This window comes from Urocitellus parryii, unplaced genomic scaffold (genome assembly GCF_045843805.1).
Source record: "Urocitellus parryii isolate mUroPar1 unplaced genomic scaffold, mUroPar1.hap1 Scaffold_35, whole genome shotgun sequence".
NCBI lineage: Eukaryota > Metazoa > Chordata > Mammalia > Rodentia > Sciuridae > Urocitellus > Urocitellus parryii.
Window position 1 is genome coordinate 1,065,731 of NW_027553167.1, and position 25,250 is coordinate 1,090,980.

Below are 25,250 nucleotides of genomic sequence, written 5' to 3' on the forward strand. Positions count from 1 at the left end.
CCCATCCCTATCTGCCTGCACCCCACATGGGGACTTTTATCTGCAGGGTAGAAATGGGGGAAGGCTTTGTGTGCTGGGGCTGCATCCTTTCTCCTAAGTGGTCTACCAGAGCAGGCATCTTTGTGTAGCTGGTCCTATCTACAGACCTGAAGAATTTATGGTGATTCCCAGGTGCTGAAGTCTTGCCCCTCTCCCTCTTTCTCTTTGCCTAGAGACTTCCTAGATATTTTACAAAACCCAGTGCAGATACTACCTCTCTTTGAGAGGTCTCCTCTGGCTGAGCAGCTCCCTCCCCTTTGCATGGGACTTTCTGAGCCCAGCCCAGCCCAGCCCTCTTTGTCCATCCCTAAGTATAGAGGCCTTTACCTGCCTCCCAGAGGAAATGAGAACTATGGGACAAGGAACTCCTCAGACAAGTCCCCTGTGCTTTTCAAGATTCTTTCCCCAGCTCAGTGCTGAGAAGTAGTAGAAAAAGCTCAGTAGATAGTTTTAGGATACACATGTTAGAGGAAAGACTATCAGTTTTTCTCTTAAGATCAAGAACAAGATAAGGATATCCACTCTCAGCACTCTTACTCAATATGTCCTGGAAATTTGAGCCAGAGCAAGAGAGAAATAAAAAGAATATAAATAGGAAAGGAGGAAGTCAAATTATCCCTGTTTGCTACTGCTATGATTCTATACTTAGAAAACTCTAAAGATTCCACCAAAAGACTCAAAATTGGTAAATTTAGTAAACAGTAATATCCAATGTCAACTACCATGCCCAGCATGGTAGCACACACCCAGAATCCCAGGGATTTGGGAAGCTGGGGCAGAAGCATTCAACTTCAGGGTCAGCCTCTGAAACTTAGAACCTGTCTCTATATAAAAAATAGAAAAGGGATGGGAATGTGTTTCCATGGTAAATTCTCCCCCTGGTTCCATCCCCAGTACCATTAAAAAAAATTCAGGAGTTTTTCTGCTCACCAATAATGAATTTGCTGAGAAAGTAATCAGGAAAGCAATCCCATTCACAATAGTCTCAAAAAAAAAAAAAAAGCGCAAAGACCTCTATCTACAATGACAATCACAAGAAACCAAAGACACTATAAGGTGAAAGACCTCCCATGTTCATAGAGTGGAAGAATTAATATTGTTAAAATGGCCTTTCAGGGCTGGGGCTGTGGCTCAGTGGTAGAGTGCTTGCCTTCAAGTTTGAGGCACTGGGTTCCATCTTCAACACCACATAAAAATAAAGATATTGTGTCTACCTACAATTAAAAAATATTTTAAAAACATGGCACTTTACCCCAAGCAATCTATAGATTCAATGCAATTCCCATCAAAATACCAATGATTTTTTTTTTTTTTACAGAATGAGAAAAAAATCCTATGGTTTATGCGGAAGGACAAGACTCTGAATAGCTACAGCAACATGGAACAAAAAGAGCAATCCTATAGCCATCACAGCATCTGATTTCAAATCTACAGCAGAGCTATGGTAACCAAAACGGCATGGTATCAGCACACAGACCAACAGAACCAAATAGAGTACCCAGAATAAGTCCACGCATCTATAGCCAATTGATTCCTGACCAAGGTGCCAAAAACACAAATCAAAGCAAAGACAGCTTACTAAATGGTGCTGGAAAAACTGGATATCCACATGCGGAGGATTGAAACTTAACCTCTATCTCTCACCCCATTCAAAAAATCAACTCAAAAAATGGATCTAAGACCTGAAACTTTGAAACTACCTGAAGAAAATGGGGGAAACACTTCAAGATATTGGCAGAGGCAACAATATCCTGAATAGTACTCCAGTAGCTAAGGAAACAAAAGCAAGAATCCATGAAGGTATTAAATGGATTCTATGAAGCAAACAAGCAACAGAATGAAGACACAACTACAGAATGGGAGAAAATCTTTGCCAGTGATTCATCTGACAGAAGATGGATATTGAGAATCTATAAAAGAACTCCAAAAACTTAACATCAAAGGAACAAGTAATGCAATCAGAAATGGGCAAAAGATCTAAACAGACACTTCTCAAAAGAAATACAAATGGCCAATAAATTTATGAGAAAATGCTTTATATCAGTAGCCAGGAAACTGCAAATCAAAAATACACTGAGGCTCTATTTCATTCCTCACCCTAGTCAAAATAAATTTTATATATAATCTTTGCTGGCAAAGATGTAGAGAGAGAAAGAAATCCTTAGACACTGTTGGTAGGGACATAAATTAATATGGCCACTATGGAAAACAGTATGAAGGGTCCTCAAAAAATGAAAAGTAGAATTACCCTATGATCCATCTATACCATTTTTGGATATGCACAGTAAGGAAGTGAAGTCAGCATACAAAAGAGACAACAGCATACCCATGTTTATCGCAAGCATTATTCACAACAGCTAGGACATGGAATCAGCCCATCAACAGGTAACTGGATTAAAAAAACAACAGGTGAATGTATATATACTCATTGAAATATTACTCAGCCATAAAGAAAAATGGAAGCATGTTACTTGCAGTGAAGGGGATGGAACCAGAGGAAGAAATAAGTGAAATAAGCCAGACGCTGAATGACAAATACACATGCTTTCATTTGTGGAAGCTTAAAAAACAAAACCAAAGATGACCTCAAGGTAGAAGAGGACCTTTTAGGGAAGAGAAGGGAAGGGGGGCAGCGGGAGGGGAAGAGAGGGGAGGGCAAAAGACAGTAGAAGGGAGGGTGAATGTGATCCATGTAGTATGTATGTCAAGTCACAGTGAAACTTGTTAATTTGTGTATGTATTACAAATAATTTTAAAAGAACACGTCGGAATGAATTTGCCTCTGCCTTTATCAGGAAGCAAGTATAACTTAAGATGCTACCCCTCCCCTCCCCGGGGTAAGAACTAGAACCTGTCTCCACCAATGGCACAGCCAGGCTTTCCCAGCTGTTAAGACACATGGCTGCACTTTCTCGTCCGCCCTGCTCTCAGCTTACTCCAACTGGCCTCTGTCCCTACACGCATGAATCTGACCATGCTAAGTTCCCCAGTGGGCTCTGTATCCTGGGACCCCGCCACCCATTCCACCCTCCCTGGAGCTCCACTCTCTTGTCTCCCAACCCTTCAACTTTTCCATTCTTCATCCACCCTTCTTGCTGGCACCTTCTCCCCTTCCCCATCCTAAACTGCTGGAGCAGCTCAGAGCCCTGGTCTGGCTCTTCTCCCTTCCCACCCTGCGCCCTTTCCCTGGCTGTCCTTTACGCGCTGTACCATCTTTACCTGCTCAGGACTCCTGTGAACATAAACTGCAGCCCAGATCCCTCCTAGGCCATTGGATATGTCCCTTCCTGACACTGGAGCCTGAGGAGGTGTCGGGCTGGGTCTGTACTGTGCGTGTGGCACCACTCTCCCATGTAAGGCTGGGTACTATTCCCCCCAGTTTCCTTTCCCACTTGAGGAGAGCTGGACAGGAGGGGGGAACAAGGCAAGATTTAGAAGGTAGGAGCTGCAGATCAGAATATGCCACCCCAGGATATGTCTCTTTTAGCATAAGGATCATTTTGAACTGATTTTTGAGAAAAATGTAGACATAGAAGCTCTGACAACAGAAAAATGACTACTTTAGGAAAGAAATCCATCCCTTGATAGCCAAGAAAGATTGGTTTCCAGACCCCCTGCAGATACCAAAACATGAGGTTATATAAAACCTCTCTATATGTCCTCCCATATACTTTAAATCATCTCTAGGAAACTTATAATACCTAATACAACATAAATACTTTAAAGAACATGTTTTTAGTACATGTTTAGTACCAACACAGTATTTTCTCCAAATATGTTCTGTGGTTGGTTGAAGCTACTAATAGGGATGGAACTAGATGACACGAGGTCCTACTTTATAAAGGAGATCTTGTGTTTTGTTTTTTCTGTTTTTAAATAAAGTTGGCCTTGAACTCCTGAGCTCAAGTGATTCTTCTGCCTCAGCCTCCGGAGCAGCTGGGATATAGGCATACACCATTGCAGTGGCTTCAAAATCTCTGTCTACTGGGGCATCTCCTCTGTACCAGGAAGAGAAAGATGACAAAGTCACCAGACACTTCCATGGAGAAGGCATCAACCCACACCTGCATAAACAAAACTTCCCTCACTGACCACTGGCTCTTCCTGGCCACCTCCCCATAACTGGCCTTTCCCCATAGGTTTGTTTTAGTGGACAATGGAACTAAAGCCAAAATTCAAAGCCACATCTTTGAGATTCATTCATTTCCTGGATACCCAACCATAACCACGAGGTATATGTAAATCTGTTCTTGTTAATCTGCCTTTGTCACAGACATCTGTCTTGGCTGAGAAATTTGAAGGCTGGAGAGAGGATCATTTTATCTCCTCTGCAAAGGCTGTGGGGTCAGGCACAGGGCAGAAGGTACCAGTCTCTCCTGGCATGCCCTGCAGTGTACCAGCAGCCTCCATGCTCACCTCCAGCAAGCTGGTTCCCCAGATCTCTCCAGAGCAGCCCTTTCCAGGCCTGCTGAGTAGCCACATGGTTACAGCTCCCTGGGCCTTTTCACAAGCTCCAACTTGCCCACCTCTGCTAATTCATCTCACTTCTTCCAGACCCTAATCCCCCAGCTTCTCCAGGTTCACATAAGCTCTAATTCCTTATTAAACCCTATCTTTTCATAGCATATGTGGATATTAGTTTCTTGGCCGAACTCTAGCAGATACACATACCCCAGTCACAAATCTCTTCCCACCCAGCAATCATCAGGAGGGTTTGAACGAGGGCAGTATGTGAGGCATGCTTAGAATATGATAAATGACAGGAACTGATTATGTTCTGAGAACACCATGGGCTCAGATGGTGAGGTATGCACAGGGAGCAGGCCCCTCTGGGCAGCTATAGTTGTGTTTGACCAAGTACTCAGGAGCTGGGTTCTGACTCAGCCTCTCAGGAGCGCTAAGGAATATGATGTGGGTGCTGGAACTCAGTGATCAAGCCCAAACTCTGAACAAACCATGTGACTGGTGAGCTCTGCTTGGCTTAACAAGTAATGTGTAATTGGTACCTCCATACAGTCTAATTTGGTCCCATTACTAGGCTATGGCTCAATAACATCACATTTACCCAAAAAGGGGAAACTGCCTGATCCAAGAAGTGGAAAACCCCTTCTGAAATGGATCCACTCTGGATTTAATCCAGGATCATGCCCCTAATGGAATTAGATAAATGAGATGTCTTTATCTCTTGAGTATGGCTGGCACAATGATCGTACAGCCCTGTCTAGATGAGCTAAATGTAGCATTTAGCTGATGTCCCATGAATGGAGTGAGGAAACAGCAGGGTTAAGCTGCCATGGGTTTGTAGCCAAGACCAAGGAGAGCAGAGCTGGGGAGGGGGTCTAAGCAAATCTGAGCAAGAACAGTGCTATGGTCTGTGTCCAATGCATGATTGTGTCCTTCCAAAATTTGTGTTGAAACCTAATCACCAAGGTGATGGAAGCTGGGAGTGAGGCTTGTGGGAGGTGATCAGGTCACAGGGGCAGAGCCCTCATGAATGGGATTTGTGCTCTTATAAAAGAAACCTGGAGAAGTGACTTTCCCCTTCCACCATGTGATGCAGTGAGAAGAACCAGGAAATGCGCCCACACTACATGTTCAGTCTGACAACGCCTGGATCTTGGACTTCCCAGCCTCCAGAACTGGGAGAAATAAGTTCCTGTTGTTTGCAAGCCCCCCCCCTGCCCTAGTTTATAGTATTTTATAGCAGCCTGAATAGATAAAGATAGGCAAACCCAAAATCAACTACAGAAATGAGGCATCAGTTGGGTTAATTCCAGAAGAGAAGTTAGAGAACAGCATATGACCAGTGAAGACGTCTGCTGGTCAGTGTCAGACAAGAATATCTAAGAATCCAAAATGTTCCAAACTCTGAAATGTTTTGAGGGCTGATATGATGTCACAAGTGGAAAATTCCATACTTAACCTCAGGTGATGGGTTGCAGTCAAAACATGGGTGCACGGCAGTGTATTTAGCATCCCTTCCAGCCCTCTGCAGCTAAGATGTGTCTTTTTTGTTATGTATATTTTATTCATATCTCATTATGCATATACAAATATTCCAAAATCTGAAAAAAAAATCCTAAATCCGAAATTTCCAAAAAAGGGCTTTCAAATAAGGGATACTTAACCTGTGATGGGAATTGTCTACTTGGTGTGTTGATGGGTCATTGAACGGGGGACAAAGGTGGAAGGGAGAGTCATTTTCTCCTTCTTATACATTTTTGAAATTTTGAAACATGTAAATGCTTTATTAAAAAATTAAGGGGCTGGGGTTGTGCTCAGCAATAGAGTACTTGCCTAGAACATTTGAGGTCCCGGGTACGATCCTCAGAACCACATAAAAATAAAATAAACAAAATAAAGGTATTGTGTCCAACTACAACTAAAAAAAATATTAAAAAATAAAAATTCTGTAACACTAAAAAATGAAATCCATGAAAGAACAGCAAGCCACTTAAAACTGTACTCATGTTCCACATCCAATCATTAATATAAATTGTGAAATGGCTCTATTCACGTGCAATGATGGGGATAAATAATTACAAGACAGCTAGAGACCATAAATATAGAAAAATTATTCTCTGGAATATTGGATTTGTTTTCTATTGATGAAGGAAATTTGTAAGCACATTATTTTGACAGCTCATATTATAAGAACAAGATACATACCAGCAGTGTTTCAAAAACACTGACAAATAAAGTTGTTTTAGTTTTGTTCCCCCACATTCAATACTGATGGATCAATTCCTAGTAACGGTGCACATAAAATGAACTGCTGGGTTGCAAGCATCCTTTTCTAAGGGGATGGTCGGGTGGGGATGGATGCTATTTGTAACAGTGTGCTGTGAAAACCTGAAAGGTCAGGGGTCACCCTCGATGTTCTGGAGCACTGTCATTGTCCTCCTGTACAGCACTGAGTTACCAGGAAGAAGAGACGATTTCTACTAAATGCCAGGCCCGGTCCTGGCGTCCAGGAGGGGAGCCCGCCACAGCAGTGCTGACACAGGCTACTCCGTGCTGTTTCTTGACTGGGAGATCTTTGCTCTTTTGTGTAGTTGCCAACCTAATCTCTGAGTGGCAAAGGAGTGGTGACATCACCCCAACAGAGTGGGGTATCTTCCTGAGAACGATGTTATGCTCCTATGTGTTATTTCTGGATTCTTTCATGATTCACGGAAGCTCCTCAGACTTTCCCCTGGCATTTGTTACTGTCGTTGTAGCTTGGAATGCATGACCTCATTGGCTCAGCCCAAGATGGCGTTTCTAGGCAAAGACCTCAGATATCATCACAAAGAACATGAGTGACTGCCCACTTGAGGCAGAGAGGATACTGAAAAACCACAAGAAGTACATTCTCTTCTTCCCTTGTAGGTCACTGGCTGCAGAATCATGGCCAGGGAGAAAAATTCTGAGATAAAACTAAGACTTCAGTTCACCTTTCACTCCTAACCTATAGCCCATGAGCAGGAGCACATCCTGTCAGAGCTTAAGGATCTGCTGCCAGAGGGGCAGGGGTAAGGGACCCTGAGGGGCAGAAAGGCTCACTCTCTCCAGCCACCTCAGAGCACAGAAAGGTGAAGGGCTGGACTGTGGTTCAGAATGAACAGTGGGCTCCACCGCTATTTCTCCCGACTTCAAATTCCACCTATACCATGAGGTTCAAACCTCCATGTCCCCGTTTATCCACAATCCATGTAGCAATGTCCTTAGAGGCCTGGACACCAGGAAAGTCCCTGCTTACTCTTTATGAGGAAGGCCTGGTCCTGGGGAAAATGTCCATTCCCTCCTTTGTGGGTCCACCTCACCCAAACCAATTTCTACCCTAACAGACAGAACCCCACAAGTTCACTATCTAGCTAGTCTCTTCTCTATGTCAATGTGACCACCTGTCCTTCAATGGTACTTTTTAAAAACAAAAAAGCCTTTCTTTATTGGAAAAATAATGCATGATCAATTTTAGAGAATTCTGACACATAGAACATCTGAAATAAAAAAAAAAAATTTAGTTTCTAACCAGAGGTAGCCATCTATAAGCAGTTGGCTATGTACCTGTCCAGTGTTTCTTCAATGCAAAGATAGACGTATATTTAGATTTTTCTTTTTCCTTACTGAAAGATTTTTCTTCCACTCTTTATGCACTGTTTTATACTGTGTTCTTTCACCATAGCTATATTGTAAAGCCAGGTTGAGTGTCACTTTTGGGTGCCCCTTGAATATAACTCCATGAATATGTTATACCTCATTTTATCATCAACATGGGCTCCTTACGTTATTTACCTCTACAGCTATGCTTCCCAGGACAGGGCCTGCAGTGCATCAGGTGTCCTGATAGGGTGTGATTTCAGAGTATTCACAAAGCCCTTCTGAAATGTTGCACACACTTAAGTCAGTTCTGGACACATGGGGCCAGGCTGTGTGAGAGGGTTTCATAAGCCCTAAGCCTCTGGGGCTAGACTGGAAACATTATAAATAAGAAACGTGGTTGGGAGGTAGGGGCAGCTGGTGATGCAGACTGCAGCTAAGTGTACAGCACATGTCTTGCCCAAGGGACCAGTCACTTCTCAGCTCCTCCAACCGCTGCCCTACGTGGGCAAAGGACCCATTGGCTATCTTCCAACTTTCTCATAGGCACCAAAAGTCCAGAACCACAGATCTTTAGGGCAGATATGAAGTCCATGCCCCTTGTGCTGTGACAGGTGGGCATGGTTGACGCTCCAGACCGGGTTCTGTAGTAGGCTAACACAATGAGAAGGAAAAGAAGACTGAAGGATGATTATTCAGGGGTAGCTCAGGGCTCCTCCTGTTTCTAGAAAGATAAGGATTTCAGAACTTGTCTCATTCCTACTTTTAGAGCAGTAACTTAAAGAGGGGGTGATTATGCTCCTCAGAGACACCCAGCAATATCTTGAGACATCTGTGACTGTCAGAAGAACTTGGAAGTCTTCGGGGGAGCATCTGGAAGGTAGAGTTCAGGGATGCTGCCAAAGATCCTATAGTGAGTGCATAGGGCAGCCTCCCATGGCAAAGAATGATCAGACCCCAAATGTCAATAATACCAAGGTTGAGCAACTATGGATTAGAACAGTGGTTTCCAAGCTGGGTTACAAGTCTAAAATACTGGGGAGGGCTTGAAAAAAGTACTGATGCTAGGGTCTTATTCCAATACAAGGAACGCAGAATCTCTGAGCAGAGCCTCCCATTTTAAAAGCTCCCATAAGAATCTAACACGTAGCCAGAACTGACACCTGCAATATAGAATGGTGAGTCCCCTGTGTTCTGGCAGAGTGGAGTCATCCTCCTCCCTGCACAGGACCTAGTTGGCACTTTGCTAAAACAAGCACTCAATAAATATTTGTTGCCTGGCTGGGGGATGGATTAGTCATCTATCATTAGTACCCTACAAACTGCTGTGCTGGACTCCTATTGACTTTCCATATTCTATTGGTGGCTGATATAAGCTTTTTTTTTTAAGTCAATTATTCGGTACATCAAAAGGATACAACTCCCAGCAGTCAGTCAGCAGCGAACTAACATGCTTTCTGTTGGAATAATTACTTCTGAAAGTGAAAGGTATGGAAACAATCTGGACAATATATTCATGCCAAAGGAAGCTTGCAAAATTAACTTGCAATCTTTTTGTCACCCCTCCTGGTCATATGCAATGAGCAGAATTAGAAATCGTATATTAAATGTGGTCCTGGAAACTTTCATTGCTATCACTCGAGAAGATATGAAAGAAGAAAATTAAAACCAACAACAACAACAAATCTTAACCAAGGTAGGAAGGGAAAACTAATATAAAGAAAATGCTAATGCTGACCAGATTTCCCGACAATCAGAATTATTTGATTGACCTATTCACATCTAATCTAGTTACGGGAAATTCTCAACAAGTCTTGATGGAAGCTATTAGGTGGGAAGAAATGAGAAAGGATAAAGCTGTTAGTCTGGACACTGGTACCATCCAATCCACCTGCCTTCGGGTTGTGTACAGTGTTGTTGTCACCTGTCACCTCTCTCAAGTCAGCATGGGGCTCCAGCTGGACAGTTAGGAAGTCTGAGACCTTGGTCCAGAGCGCTGCTGGTACTAGGAATGCAAGGGTTCACAACAGAGTCCCCATTCTTGGAGCTTAGTGAGGGATGCATTGCAGCAAATCAGCCTGTAGGACAGGTGGGGTAGGAGCCTTGCAAGGTGAGAACAGGTATAGGGACAGTCAGCAGCAAGAGCACCAACACAGACTTGGAAAAGATGATGAGGTAGGAGGTGTCCTGGCAGAGGGCAAGCCCCAGTGAATAAAACAGGGCCCAGACAGGGAGGATTCCTGTGGGTGTAAGGAATAGCACATGCAAAGATCCTGGGGGAAAGGGAGAGCGTGGTGTGTGTGGGGGGCTTGAAGCAGTTCCACTTAGCAAGTGCTTCTTTAAAAGGCAGAAGGGAGGTTAAGCCTGAAAGAGTAGCCAGGGCCAGGTGGAGGCTGACTGCCCTGATTGTGGACAGGATGTATGAAGAGGTTGTTTTAAGGGAGAAAAAAGAAGAGGATCCTAAAAGGGGGGAGTCCCAGAATGCAGAGAAAGATACCAGGTGTGGCATGGAGAGAACTGTGTTCTACCATTTTCTAGTGTGTGAACTTGGTGGGTGCCTGGCCTCATATATAGGAAGAAACTAAAAAAGGAGTCAGACTTCCCAAGGTGGGGATGAATGAAATCACACAGACAGGATGGAGGGATGGGGACAAGGACTGATGAAATCTAGGGGAGTGTGGCTGGGTCCACCCCTGGAAAAGTGGAGACCTCCTAGAGGACAGTGAGAGAACCAATGTGGAAAGGGCCAAGGGGTATGGGAGACCAGGAAGCCTTTCTCTTGCAGAGGAGTCTCCTTAAGAGCTCAGAAACCAAGAAAGAAAAAGGAGGGGAGGGAGGGGGAGAAGATGGGAGCTAATGTACCAGGAATATAATCTACCACTTTTGGCATTTTTTCAAAATACTGCAGCTGAGATTTAAAAGATTCAAATTGTTTTTCGCTCATTTTTGGATGTCATCCTGAGATTCCTTTGACTCTGGGCCAAGCTGCCGTGGGCCATGAGTGACACATGAAAGGCCCTGTTACCTGGCCTGGAACAGTCTGCCGATGAAGCCAGCCACTATGGAAAGTTTTATGACTGTGATTATTTTTAAGGCAAGACTATGGCAAGGGCCCCTTTCCAGGAGAAGCATGGCTCTGTGTCCCCCAAATCCCTCATCCACCCGTTGGAAGCCAAGGCATGTAGAGATGTGTCTCCATGAGGGGGGAAGGGTGCCCTGACTGCCACCCCAGCCCGGGGACCTGGTGTTTTCCTCACCTTGCAATTGTCTAGAAACCAGCTCCCTGCCTTGCACAGCAGACAGTGGGAGGCCTCCAAAAACGTGAATGGAAGGCAAGTGTCTGGGGAATAAATGACATGTCCAGAGGTGAGCAGAGGAGCCTGCCATCTCCTAATTGCATTCCACAGCTCTGCTGTTTCAGCAGCTGGAAGCAGCCATGGTCCCGGTGAGGCTTTTACTCAATAATCCTCTCGTCCATGCAAGATCAGGGCAAACACAACTTTTAAGACGATTTTTGGTGAGTGCGGTCCCTGAAATAAAGACTTGTTTGGTCTCAGGCTACACTGAGTCGATTTAATTCTTTAAAAAGGACAATAACTGATGCTGATTTATAATAGAACTCTTTGGATATTAAAATGTTAATGAAATTGTTGCTATGAAAAATAATAGCTTGTGTTTTTACTTTAACCATTCTCAAGGCCCTGATCCTTTTTTAATACTTATTTCCAGTCATATAAAGAAAATGCTTTGTCATCTAATTTAAAAATCAGTTCCTCCCCTGACCCCCACAGCCCCCACCCCATGGTGATTTATTTTCTCTATAGAAAATGTTAATAGCTGGCCAGGAATCTAAATGTTAAAAGCAAGGAAGAAACGGAATCTTTGAAAATGAAAATAAATGATCCATTTTTCTTCTTTCGGAGAGATTGCTGCTCTTGGAAGACACAGGATGTGGGAAGGGGAGGGAAGGAGTGATTTCAGCTCCGAGTTCTGCAAAAGCGGCCACTTGGCCTTCGTGTTTTCCTCACCACCTGTGCATGGTATAGGCATTTCCAATGCACACCTGGGTGATGATGGCCCTTCTCAAGGAACCTAAAGATCAGAGACAATGGCACTTCTAGTATATCACTGCAGAAGAGCCTCCAGGAAAGAACAGGTGCCACAAGATGAGAACTCCAAAGAGAAAAGGGGCTGTTTCTAAAGAGGGGGATTTGAATAGGGTATTGAGGGGCAAGTAGGAGTTGTCCAACTAGAGGAGAAGTACAAAAAATGTTGTATGGAGAAAGCTGAGTATCACAAACAGAAGGGAAGTGCAGAATCCCTTGGGGGAGACACCTAAGAACCAGGCTCTGTGCCCAGCCCTGACGGAAGAGAGCACTTTGAAAACTCATCTGCAGGCTGAGAAAAATCCTTCCAGCCACAGTGTATAAGACAGAGCAGAGGAGGCTATCCTGGGAGTCCACATGGTCCAAGCAAGACATGTGAAGGGCCTGCACCCAGACAGCGTGTGGGTACAGAAGGGCAGGTGCCAGAGACATCTGGAAGATGGGATCAACAAGACTGTGTGGCCAGTCACATAGCAGATCGTGTTTTAGTGCAGTGAATGTGGAAGTCTTCAGGCTGACAGCCAACTGTGAGATTCACACTGAGTAGGAAAAAGAAAAAAAGAAAAACTGGTGGGAAGATAGAAAAGGTAGGAAACATCTAATTGGGAAGAAAAAGGCAAAAGAAACTTAAGTGGAGAAGAGGTTGAACTAAAGTCAGGTCTGGAAGAGGTTTTCCCTGACAAATGTTTTTCGGGGTCTTTCTTTACATACTTCTGGTGATGGAGAGCTCACTACATCTGCAGACAGCCTATTTCACTGACTCCCTTTGCCAGGGCCGCAAGCCACAGTCTTTTCTTCTGGCTTTGAAATGCATGGCTTGCTTTGAAGTTTTACTCTCAGGTGCTCCGTGAAGCTTCTTGGAAACCCACTTGAGTTAGCAAGAAGGTCTGAGAGCTGGTTTCTCATCTCATCCTTCTGATGGAGGATCCTTCACTGCAGCAGGGCAGAGGCTCAGAAAAAGCCACAGTAAAGGAGAACAGCATATGCGGAACACCTGGAGTGGCTGCTCCCCTCCCTGATCTCAGATAGGAAGCTCCTCTGGCTCTCTAAACCCCTGCCCTCTCCCCTCCATCAGGAGCTCTCCCTTACCGTGCTGTTGCAGCCTGCAAAGCAGGCCGACAGGTAGGTGACACCGTCTGCCCCACACACTGGAGTGAAGGAGTCGGTTTGGCATTCACAGTTCTTATTGCAGGGTGAATAGGGGTCCAGGGCAGAGCCACGAGCTGAGCTGCAAGAGAGAGGACAAATGGCACCCATTCACAACAAGTCGATTTGTGATGGGATGCCCCCACTGACAGGGTCTGCCCACTGCTGTGTGAGTCACTCTTGCTTATGGAAGTTTCTGGCATCTGCATCCTCTTCCTCTTCCGATCTAGCCCTTCTTGTCCTGAAAGGACCAGCCCAGAACCACTGTTGAGAGCTACACAGGGTGCAGGATGGGCATCTGGCTGGTGGCAGCAGAGTCCAGCTCCAGGTCCTCTCAGGAAGCCAGGAGGAGAAAATCATTCCCATCACATGTGTCCATGGGCTGGTGGCAGCTGGGGCTCAGCTCAGGGCTACACCGTCCACAATACCTCTCCTGATTACAGCAGCCTTAGCTCACCCCCTTCCCAGAACAATAATGATGTCTGCACAGCTAGACATTTAACTTCTTTTAGCCCTTTGGGTTGGTCCTCATCTCTGTTTTGTTCCTCCCCAGCAGAAAGGAAGTCTCCACCAATACTGCTACAACTAGACTGGCTTCAAAAATTATTGTCTGTCTGCTGGACAGAATATCCCAGGGTAAATAACACTAAGATATTTTAATTTTCCTTTGTTTCATTAATGGCACAGTTATCCAGAGCAAGTACTCTGAAGAAAGATAAAAAAGGGAGAGCGGGTTGCGTCTTTTCAGCCCCTTAAGAGAGGAAGTGTCTTTTCTTCAGCTCCATTACTTTCAGTTCTGTCCCGTGGCTCAGAGCACATCAGAACATTGAAGATGATGGTGGTGCTATTTGAGTTTTTGTGTCATGCTCTGCTGAAGGTGTCCCATGTATGATTTCACTTATTCTCAGTGTAACCCCCACAGGCTTTAGAGAGAGGGAAACTGAGGCACAGCCAGGTTAAGTCATTTGATGAAATGTACATAAATGGGAAAGGAGGGATTAGGACTGAGGCAGTGTGACCACAAGTTTTCACTTGTTTTTTTTTAAACACAAGGATAATGTCATTAGAATAAGACCTGGAGCTTGTAATCACCGAAATCTACTTGCACATTGAGCTATCCACAGAAAGGGCTGTTACTCATAGCAAGTGCAAACCAGAAAGTGCATTTTTGTACAGGAAGGAGCTGGGGGCTGCGGAGGGGTTGGAAGAGGCCACCTGGTGATGATGGCAAAGGGGCGGAGGGGAAGCATGGTGCCTAGACTCTGCAATTATCTATGGCTAGCTACCTCTGCTCTGTCCTCCCATTTCTCTTCCTCACCCTTTTGGGATTCAAGATAAGCCCTATCTACTGCATCTTCTAGTTTAACTACAGGAAAGGGCCTGGTGGCTTGCCTGGGAGAGGAGTCTGGCTGTGGAGAGAAAGGCACCAAGACCTGTCGGCCAGCCATGCTGTAGCATCAGTGCTCTAGGCTGGGGCCCCAAGGCAGCCTCAGAGTCCCATGTAGGAAGGGGACAGATGTTGATACCAAATATTTAAGTAAGAACTGTTCATCATTCCCTCAAAGGGTGATCCTGATGGGATTCTGGTCCAAAGCCAGGGATAATAACTAGACTATAAGGAAAGTGGCCCCATAAGAACTAGATAACTTCCTGCCCATTCTCATTCTCTCTCTCTTTCCTGCCTCTCTCTGATATTTATAAATACCTACCAGGGGCCAGACCCTGTAATTACTATAATTACAGCCTAATGATAGCTCCTGATAGTTTAAGGAATTATTGAAATCAATTCTATCTTTCATTTTCAGTTCAATTTTGAAATAAAATGTATTTTATATTTTCTATCTTCACATTCTTAAAAGTCAAATGCCAGAAATAATTGAGTACTCTGTAGAGTGAATGACTGCTTTTCTCCCTGGGGCTCTCCTGGCTATTGGTGGAACAGTCTGCCCTCTTAACCCAGAGGGACATAGTGATCCTTTATCTGGGAAGTAAGATGCAGAGGTGTCCTTATTTCTCTGCTCATGGTCACTAGGGACCAAGCTGACTCCATTGAATTATGGTGGAAAGAGAGCCCTGGGTCTACAGCAGGCAGGGTGGAACCAACATTTCTTATACTCACTTGTTTCCATAGGGAACAGTAACCCCAGCCACAGGGCCCGTGTCACAGCCCAGGAAGAGGAAGGAGAAGTAGCAAGCCGTGGACACCAGGTTGACAAGCATGGCCATCCGAATAGCTCCCAGGGCGGACAGGCTGAGCTTCTTCACCAGGAGACCACCCAGGAAGATTCCCAGACAGGCGCACGGAATTGCAGTCATCCCTGCAAGGAACACAGAGTGGCGGGGACCATGATGAACTGGGAAGGACGGGCCAGTCCATACAGAGGATGAACAGCAGGTCCAAGGCTGAGCCCTGCAAAATCACCTGTGACCAGACTGTTTTGTCGCTGCCTTGGTAGTATCCCAAATCTTTATGAAGGGGCACATTTCTACCCAGAGAGCTCATGGAAAATAGAGGGAGACGGACATGGAAAACTCAGTTATCATGAATCTGAAAGTATGTGTCATGCCAAGTGGGCACCATCATGGGAATCACACGCTAGCTACTATGGGGACGACCAAGAGACAAGTCAGACAGATTGGGGAACACAGATGTGCATTTCAACACAATAAATACTAAGGAGCAGTGATGCTCTCTCTGTGTGTTGATGTGCAAAGTGGATTTAGGATGATTAGGAGATCTTCTCTTCCTCTTGGAATCAGGTGATGAGGGAGGGCTGCATGAGGGTGCAGAGGCTTCATGACCCAAAGGTCACAGAACTCATCAGTCTGCAGAGACAGTCTTTTAACCAGCTCTGCAACTCTTTAGAAAGTGGCATCACTCAAATCAATATGTCTTGTAGCTCTTGGTGAGTAATTGGTGAATATTTTTTTTTCCTTTCCTCTCTCTTATACACAAAGTTATCTGCAAAGGCACAGGACCTAAGCCTGTTTTTTTTTTTTCTGATTCTCAGGGATCCATGGAATTTTAGGAGGACCAAAGGATCCAGAGTTCCAATCTCCTGTTTGGTTCTGCTCTGTTCTGATTCATTTCATCTACAGTTCAGCTTTAAATTACTATGTGTCATTTATCCACCGCGTAGATTATGCACGGCCAATTTTCCAGTTCAAGCTGCCTCCTCCTTGCCAATCAACAGACCTCTAGGTCAATCGACTACATCAACCAGCTGGTATGTGCTAAGGGAATGCAAATTAATTTTAATATTAGGGTAAGAAAATATAATCAGAGAGGCTTAGCTCGGCAAGAAAATAGCACAAGCCATACTTAAAACAAACATATATCTCTCCGTCATCTGCTGCTTTTGGCATCTCAGTGCTTGGTGTCCCTCCCTTAATATAGAAATGATCTTCCTGAGGTGGTCTGGTGTGCCTCTATCCCAGTCCCAATCACGCCCACTCTCCCTCCATTCTCTCCCTGGAAAGAGCTGAAGAGCTCAGGTCTCCCAGTCTTTGTACTTGCATTTCCCCCTCCTTGGACACTCTTGTCTGTGTCTTTCCTCAGCTGGACCTGTCCTCTTCAGAACAGCTTGCTTAGATCACCTTCTGTAGACTGGACCCTGCTCCTGACCATGGGATACTTTATTTCCACCCAATTCTATTTACAGTTTTTATCCTTCTCCCTGCTGTCTAAAGTTGTTTCATATATTTTTGGTTTTCTTATTTCTTCTTATCTATTAGAATTAGCTCTTTGGGGCTGGGGTTGTAGCTCAGCGGGAGAGCACTCGCCTGGCACATGCGAGGCCCTGGGTTCAATCCTCAGCATCACATAAAACTAAGTAAATAAAATAAAGGTCCAACTACACCTAAAGAATAAATACTTTAAAAAAAGAATTAGATCTTTTTGGAGGTCTAGAACATTTTTCGTTCTGCACAGTACCACCTGGATCCCCAGTGCCTTAACACAGTGCCCCACAAGGATGGACACTCAAGTATCATTGTCAGAATGTGTGAGTTAGTAAGAAGCTTGGATCTGTGTGAGAAGCATCAGTGACAATGTGCCCACACCCAGAGAGTGGCCTAGGTTTTGTTTCATTTCTCTAGCAGAGACCATGGGGGTGTCACCTGGTGATGATGGTAACCATGGCAACCTGCTTCCAGCACCTTTTCTCCAAGCCATCATCAGCCTCCCCTCTCCCTCCCTGATGCGTGCGCATGCCTTTAACACTCCAGGCAGCTAGCAGAACTTCCCCACCAAAACTCCATCCTCATTACGTTAACTTATGCAGATTAAGCCCTTTTTATCTTCACTCATAAATCAATGCCATCAGTCCCTCAATCATACATGCTTCTCTTCTCTGAACTCTGCCCCTCCTTGAGGATAACTTTGTGGGTGGCCCAGAGCCCTGCCTTGAATATGCTGGGATAAATGCATGGGCCCCATCTTCCAGGTTTGCAGGAGCCGCCTATAGAACATTTCCCTAAATGAGCCTCCCTAAGTGCCTCCTGCCAGCTCCTCCTGCAGCTGGCCCTCCTGGCAATGCCAGGGCTGGAGTGATGCCAGGGGCAGGGTACAGGGAGAGGGCCTGTGTGCTGGCTGCCTGATTGCTGGGTGCAGGAGAAGTGCCCCCGCAAAAAAATGCTCTAACCGGCAGAATCACTGGGAGACAAACAGGCGCAAAGAGGTGAAATTGTTTTTTTGACCTTCTGCCCTGAAGTCTATCGATTCGTTTGTCGATAGAAAACTTAGGCATCTGTTCTAAAAGAGGATACATTCCCAAAGTCGAAGCAACTGTGCAATGTAATCAAAACACAAGGAATAGCAGCAAAGAAATCAGTAGATAGGAGATAAACTCTTCGGGTGCTGGAGGGCTAAACCTGAGAGATCTTGGAGATAATAAAGGAGGTATAACTTCAATTATAAAGAGGTATATTTTACCTTCTCTCTGTCAGGCAGGTATTAAAAGGCTGACTGCATTTTGCTAAAATTAAAGTGGAAGCAAAACTTGGGAAACAGTGCGTGGTAGAGTTATCAGTAAAAATGAAGAAAAATAAGGTTGTGTTCCTTTAGCAGATTCCTGGCAGATGAGGGTGATCCAGCCACATCACTGCGGTCTATTTTATTTTTTTAATCGAGACATGTTATGCCCTGTGGATTGCACAAAGCTTATCAGCAGCCTGATGAACTTCTGTACCTGAGACCTTCTATAACCACCCCTCAGATCAAACTGAGGATATTTCTAGCAGCCTTTCCTAGTTAGTTTCCTGCAAGGGTCACCATTATTTTGGCTTCTCTCAACTTAACTAACTATTCCTCTTTTTAATTCCTATAAATATGTTCTCCTTTTGATTCTGACGTCTTTCAACTCCGAGTTTCATCTCCATGGATGCCTATATCAAACGTCTTTCTTTCGCGTGCTGTGTAACAGTCCACTGGATGAACAGTCTATAATTTATTTACCCATTCTGCTGTTGACAGACATTTGGGCTGTTTCCAGTTCAGAGTTATTATGCATAAAGCTGCTCGAACATTGTTCTGTATGCATATATAAATGAGTGGACCTAAACACTCATTCCTGCTGGACTGAAGCCCAGGAACAAAACGGATGGATCACTGTGCAGGCATATGTTTAGCTTTAATAGGTATCGCCAGAAAGATTTCCAAAGTGGCAGTGCCACCTTGCACTCACACCTGCAGGACAAGAGAATTCCAGTTGCTCTGCATCCTCACCAACACTTGGCACCATCAGTCTGCTGGGTGTGTCAAATCATCTCCTTATGGTTCTAATATGCATTTCCCTTATAACTCACGATGGTTAGCACCTTTGCATGTTTATGGCAATTTCAGGAAGTGACAGGAGATTTTAAGGGAGAAGATGAGAGGACTTTACCTTTCCTTTCCTCTTAACAGATGTTGACTCCTACTTAATAGAGACAATAAAAGCCATGGGGCTACAGTCCCCTCCAATGCTTGGCTGTACTGATACATTCTCAGTAACCTCAGTCACATGTCCTTCTTCTGCCCTTGCAGGGGAATACAAGGGCTCTTGTCAAGGGATCTCTACCCAGTTTCCTTTTCTCTTCTGCAAGAGCCCTGCTGCAGTTTCTCCTGTCCTAGCCACACCCGCTCTGCTCTCTACTCCAATACCCTGAATCCCCTCTCCTGGGCTGCTCTCCACCCCACAGGATGGGCTCCACCTTTGCCACATCAAGGACACAGCTCTGCCACAGGCTATGAGATGTCCTTATTGTTAAAGCCCACCCACAGAGACATTTATCTGGGCTCCATCTTGCTTCTTTACTTAAATCATTTCTCCCTCAACTCCCATGATCCACAAGAAATCCCTCTGGATTTCTTTTGGATGCTGTCCCTTAAACTTCTCTACAGATTCTTTAGGTTGGGGTTTCACCATTTCTTTTGCAGTTCTCCATGTTTCCCCTATATAAATCCAACTCTCATGTCCTCAACTGCCACCCACACTAAATTTTACTATGTAATACATACTACTGTATTGCTATAATTCTCTGTTACTAAACCAGATCCCTTTCTTGAGCCCCCAACCAAATATAGAACCTCCACTTAGACATACCTCGATGTCTCATACCTAGTGTCTCTAAGACCAAATATGTAATTCTCCCCACAGATCTGATTCTTCCCTGCTGTTTCCAGTCTTCACAAATGATGCCAAGGACTGTCCACATCACAAACGCATGGTTGACTCTTCCCTCACCCTCATCTTCTGTGTCTCTTTTCCATCCAATACTAATTGACATCTAAGCTAATCAATTCAACTACTGCAGCTTCCTGGTCATTTGAAGTAGGAAAGAATAAATTGCCACAAAATGAAAATCAAGCTAAGACATGCTGTGGGATCATATTTCACACCCTGCATAAGTAATACTGCAGCTTACAAAGGCAAGTTGGTTTTCTCAGTAAGCCAACTCCAAACAACTGGGAGTCAATGCCTGGAGTTTGCCCTGAAAGGATGATAAAGCTATGTCTGATCTTGGGAAGAAGTGCTATGATCCGTTAGTTATGTCTGCCATGGGTCTGGCATGGGTACAGGCATGCCTTCTAAGCTCTCTTTTTGTTAACTGTGGGTTTCATGCTGCCAAGAATATTCTTGTTCTCTATGACTCTGATGAAAACCTTCTAACCTTTCAAGATTCATCTTTCTTCCTTCATCAGATCTTCCTCATATTTTCCTAGTTCATACCAATCTATCTGCTTCTTGGCCTCTTGCAATGATTCCTATGTACATTTATATTTTTGTCCTTCATTATTAGGTATCTTAGTAATTACATCTGGAAGGTAAATATTACACTGAAAACGAACCTGGAAGTTCCTTGTGTGCTGACACCACATGCAAACTGGGCTGCTATAGGCCTAGCCCAGTGCTGGGCTCTTCATGGAGTCTCAGTAAATTCTTGGAGCATTATGTACAGGACTGGAGGAGATGGGGCTGGGGGCACACTCACCAAGCAGCTGGTTGGCAGAAGAAGTGGTGAGGTTAAACTGCTGCTCCAGGTACTTCCCCAGGAAGGCAGCAAAACCAGCCACCACCGCGATCTCCATGCAGGCAGCCAGGATGATGCAGGTGAACACAGGGTTAGAGAGCAGGTGCTTGGTGACCTTAGGGATCACTGCAGGGAGTGAGAGAAAGCAGAAGGTCAAGGTCACAATACAGAGCTCCCATCTTAGGGCTTCCTGCTCCACAGGCTCCTTCTTGACCATCTCTATAATAGCATCAGGTGGTACCTGGCTGCTCAGGTCAAAACCTGTATCTTATAGGCCATCCATAATTGAGAGGACTCTCACTTCAAATCATACCCTGATATTCTGCCAATTAAATATTTCTACCAAAGTAGCAGACTACACTATGCCTCTTTTTATAGTTCACTGTAAGAAATAAGGAAGAAACACTAAAATAGTTTTTAAGCAAACACAAGATATTTCTTCTACCTCCATCAGCAAAACAGGAGTTTGTTTGTCCAAAGGGAAACTATAATGCACATATTTTAAATTATGTATACGTTAACACATTTATATCAACATGCCTAATTGAATATAGTAATACTATAAAGTATTACTATTCTTTATACAAGTGTCAATGTATTTAATCTTAACAGGTGCAAAAAAGAAATGAAATCCTAGTCCTCTACAAAACAGAAGCCAAATCCAACACTTCTTCGACACCTCCCCTAGTTAAAAGCTTCTATCACTTTTCACTTGGGGGTCCAAAAGAGCAACCTGACTATAGAGTCCTGGGTATCACTCTTGATATAATCACTACCTATGTGGTAGCTGGCGAGATCAGCTCAGATAATTTTCCAGCTCAAAACCCTGCGGTGGATGAAATCCATACTGTGTCCTGGCTAGTGTCTGCCCCACAGTGATCTGATCATGTCCCTATGCATGCCCTTCCCTCCCTCCATCCCAGCCCTCTGGCTCTTGCTGTTGTTCTCACCTGCACCAGGTTCTCCCCACTCAAGTCCATGAACTTGGGGCTCGTCTACTACAATACTCTGACCCCAAACTGTTGCTGCATACGCACCCTCTTCCTCTGGCATCATTTCCTATCATCCAGTCTAACTTGGAAGACCCCTCTGCCTATTTCCCAGTGCTCAGGGCTCCTAGGAGAGCGGGAGGTGGGTGAAAGTTGTTCATCTCTTTACCAGCATAGGGAGCCAGTAGCCCTGAGGACATGTCTTTTAATCTTATTTATTGTACCCTATTTACCTTAAAGTATGTGGTTGTTAAGCCACAAAGGTTCTCTTTTACATTGGTGCTTTTAAGAATGAGAGTTTTTTTTTTAAGTTCTTTGAAAACAAGCACATCTCTTGGATGTTTCCAGCAATTAGAGTCCTTGGCACATGGTCTGCAGCTAGTTTTCCTCATATACAGAGTAATGATATATCCTGGCAGCATACAAGAGGGCTCTGAGTTAGTAGGACAACACTGTCACTTCAACATTTACGCCTTTATCTTAATATGGGATGCTGTCCCTCTGTATCTGCAGGGGCTAAGGACAGAATTCCCCTCAGATATCAAAATCTGTGCATGCTTAAGTCCCTTATATAAAATGGCATAGTATTTGCATATAACTCAGGCACATTCTCCCCTATACTTTAAGTCATCTTGATCACTCGTGCTATTATTTCAACATAAATGCTATGTAAACAGTTGTTGTACTATATTGTGTAGGGAATAATGATCAGAAAATAAGTCCATATATGTTCAGTACAGATGCAAATTTTTAGTGAATGTTTTCACCCTGCAGTAGGTTGGATCTGTGGATGCAGAACCCATACACACAGAAGGCCGACTCTAAGTACAAAACAGTTAAATGATTGATGGTTGATGTGTCAAATGTTATGGCTCAAGGTGATTCCAGGTTAAAACAAGTAAATGGATTTAAAGCTATTTAAAGACAAATCTCATGTCAACAATGATAACAAACAGCCTTAGGTAAATAATAAGAAGTAATGGTATAAGTGGTACATAGGTAAGACAAATGTTATAAAGGTGCTGTGCCAGTGACTGAAGTCAGGGGACTCTGTTCTGCTAGAATAGAACAACAACAGTAGGGGATATGTGACACGTGGTGTACATGGGGAAGATCAGACACAGTCTCAGCTGAGGCAGGTACTGTACTAAGTCTCAGCAAATTCAACCAGTGCCTGTGGCCTGGGAAATAAACAGGTGGGCAGAGAGCCCAACGCTGCATTCCAAGGTGATGGATTAGGCCGCTGTCCTAAAGAAGAGAGCTAATTACACAGGCTCAATCACATCTCCTAGGAGATGAAACCTCTAAATGGCCCAACTAATTAGAATAAAATAATAATAGGAGACACATAAGTTTTTAATAATGTTAACAGACAAGCTTAATAAATCAAAATGACAGAACAATGGGTCAGGAACTGGCAGATACACAAAACTGGAAATGTATCATCCCTACGAAAGATAACAAGGTTCCAAAATGAAAATCTCTATAAAAGGTGGGGATTTAAGGATCCTTTGACACAAGAAAAGGAATTTAGTTATGAAAGTGGGTGGAGCCAGATGATTGGAAGCTCAGAATTGCCTGGGGCTGAGCAGTTGATTCTATGTTCCAAATGACAAGCCACTACAGCTGGTGGCCTCAGCTCATCTGTAGTGGTTTCTTTGTTTCTTACAAAATTACTGAAGACTTAGGAAGGCCATCTCAAATAAATGCACATATGAAAATAAAAACTTTTAAAAGGGCATGAATAAGAACGTAGATGGGGAGTAAACATCTTTAAACCCTTAGTATGCATTCTCCTAGATCCTGCTTCATTTGAAGTGTGGTCTTTATGTCTCTGCTTTGACTGTTCTTTATAGGGTTTTAAACATGAATGATAATCTGACTTTTTAGAAATACCATTTCAAAGGAATGCCTAGAAGTGTTTACCTTTAAAATCTATGTTTAAATGTTAGGAAACTTTCCTTTGTTAAGTCCATATTATTTTTAAGTAGTGTACCAATATTTAGAGAAAACTCGACTGCGTGGTGTTTAAAAATGTGATTTGACAAATATAGACAATGAATACACTGGGCCCAGGCAGAGGACAATGAGGTCTTCATGTGGAAGCCACCCTTGGATGCCAAGACTCTGCCCTTGGGTGAAGGCCAACTTGCTATGTGTGTGGCGCATCGTGACAGGACCTGGGTGGTCATGTCATGGCACGTCACACACTATAGAGAGAGCAGCACAGATCACATCAGGTGAGGGGGGCACTCCCTTGGAATGAAGGAGTCTGATGGCTCTGGTTGTTGATATGCTTTGGCAGATAATAACAGTGTTACTTAAGCCCTGCGTCCTTTTGGAATCAAGACATCTAGACTCTGAAAACATTGCCAATGACGAATGCGCAAGTTGGGGACATTCCAGGAAGATGATCCTTCACCATGCTTTTATTGTAGGCTTCATTTCCTTTGTCAGGGAGCAGTCCCTTCAGAGTCGGGAACTCCAGAAGAGTAAAGCGCCATAGCCATGCTCCATTACAAATTAAACCCCTGCAGGGCTGGCTGACACTACCGGGATCCTCTAATTGGAGACTGTTACTCTCTGGCTCAGAAATGACTGATGATCTGAGTTTTCATCTCTCTTTAGGCCCCAGTATCACCTTGTCCTTGATCAGAGTTGTCATGATTTGTTTGGGGATGGGAAGGGCCCTTGCTCAACAAAGGCAACTCCAGTTAATGGAACGTTTTTTTATACTTCAGCAAGCATTTTAATTATTCCAGAGATAATTCCTCGTCTGTGGGAGGAACTCCTTGTCAAGACAGGAGTCTGCCTGCTTTTGTCTTAATATCGAATGACTAATTTCTCTTTGAATTAGATGTGAAAATCATTAAGTTCCAGAAGCCTTGGACTGAAGGCCCGGAGAAGCATCGGTGAGTCTTATTTGCATGAAGAACTTTTTATTTTTTTTAAACAAAGCTCATGGGCTTCTGGAAATGGCAGCTTCTTTTTGGGTCCCACTATTTTCCTCTCAGGTTCCTCCTCCGTCTCTGGCTCTATTGTGATGACCGGTTGCACTCTCACAAGATGATTCCTCATCAAAAGTTCAGCCTCCCTTTCAAAACCCCAGTTTGAGGAAGGGCTCTCATTGAGCTTGATCCTAGGGTAACCCAGAGTTTCAAGATTTTTTCATTCAACTAGATTGTTAAGCCTGTCACATAAGCCTTTCCAAGGAAGTGGTGGCTAATGAGCTGGTCCAACAAGCCAGCTGGTGAGCCAAGGCCACACCAGGACACTTTACACCTGCAGCCTCCCCCAGCCATTTTCCTCCCACCTACTGAGTCATCCTGGGAAGGTGGCAGCTGGGGGTGAATTACACAGTCCCACCAACCAGGGA

At 44.2% G+C, this 25,250-nt stretch overlaps 1 protein-coding gene across 2 annotated transcripts in view; it reads right to left on the reverse strand.

Moving 5' to 3' along the window:
* The window catches only part of LOC144252002 (solute carrier organic anion transporter family member 3A1-like), a 304,020-nt gene that overhangs the window by 26,009 nt on the left and 252,761 nt on the right, over window positions 1–25,250 (reverse strand). For both annotated transcript variants that reach the window (XM_077794595.1, XM_077794594.1), the window contains exons 5-7: window positions 20,847–21,011; window positions 15,493–15,691; window positions 13,317–13,455 (exon numbers count right to left, since the gene is read on the reverse strand). In XM_077794595.1, coding sequence (XP_077650721.1) covers window positions 13,317–13,455; window positions 15,493–15,691; window positions 20,847–21,011 — 503 coding nt within the window. The remainder of the gene's footprint in view (window positions 1–13,316; window positions 13,456–15,492; window positions 15,692–20,846; window positions 21,012–25,250) is intronic.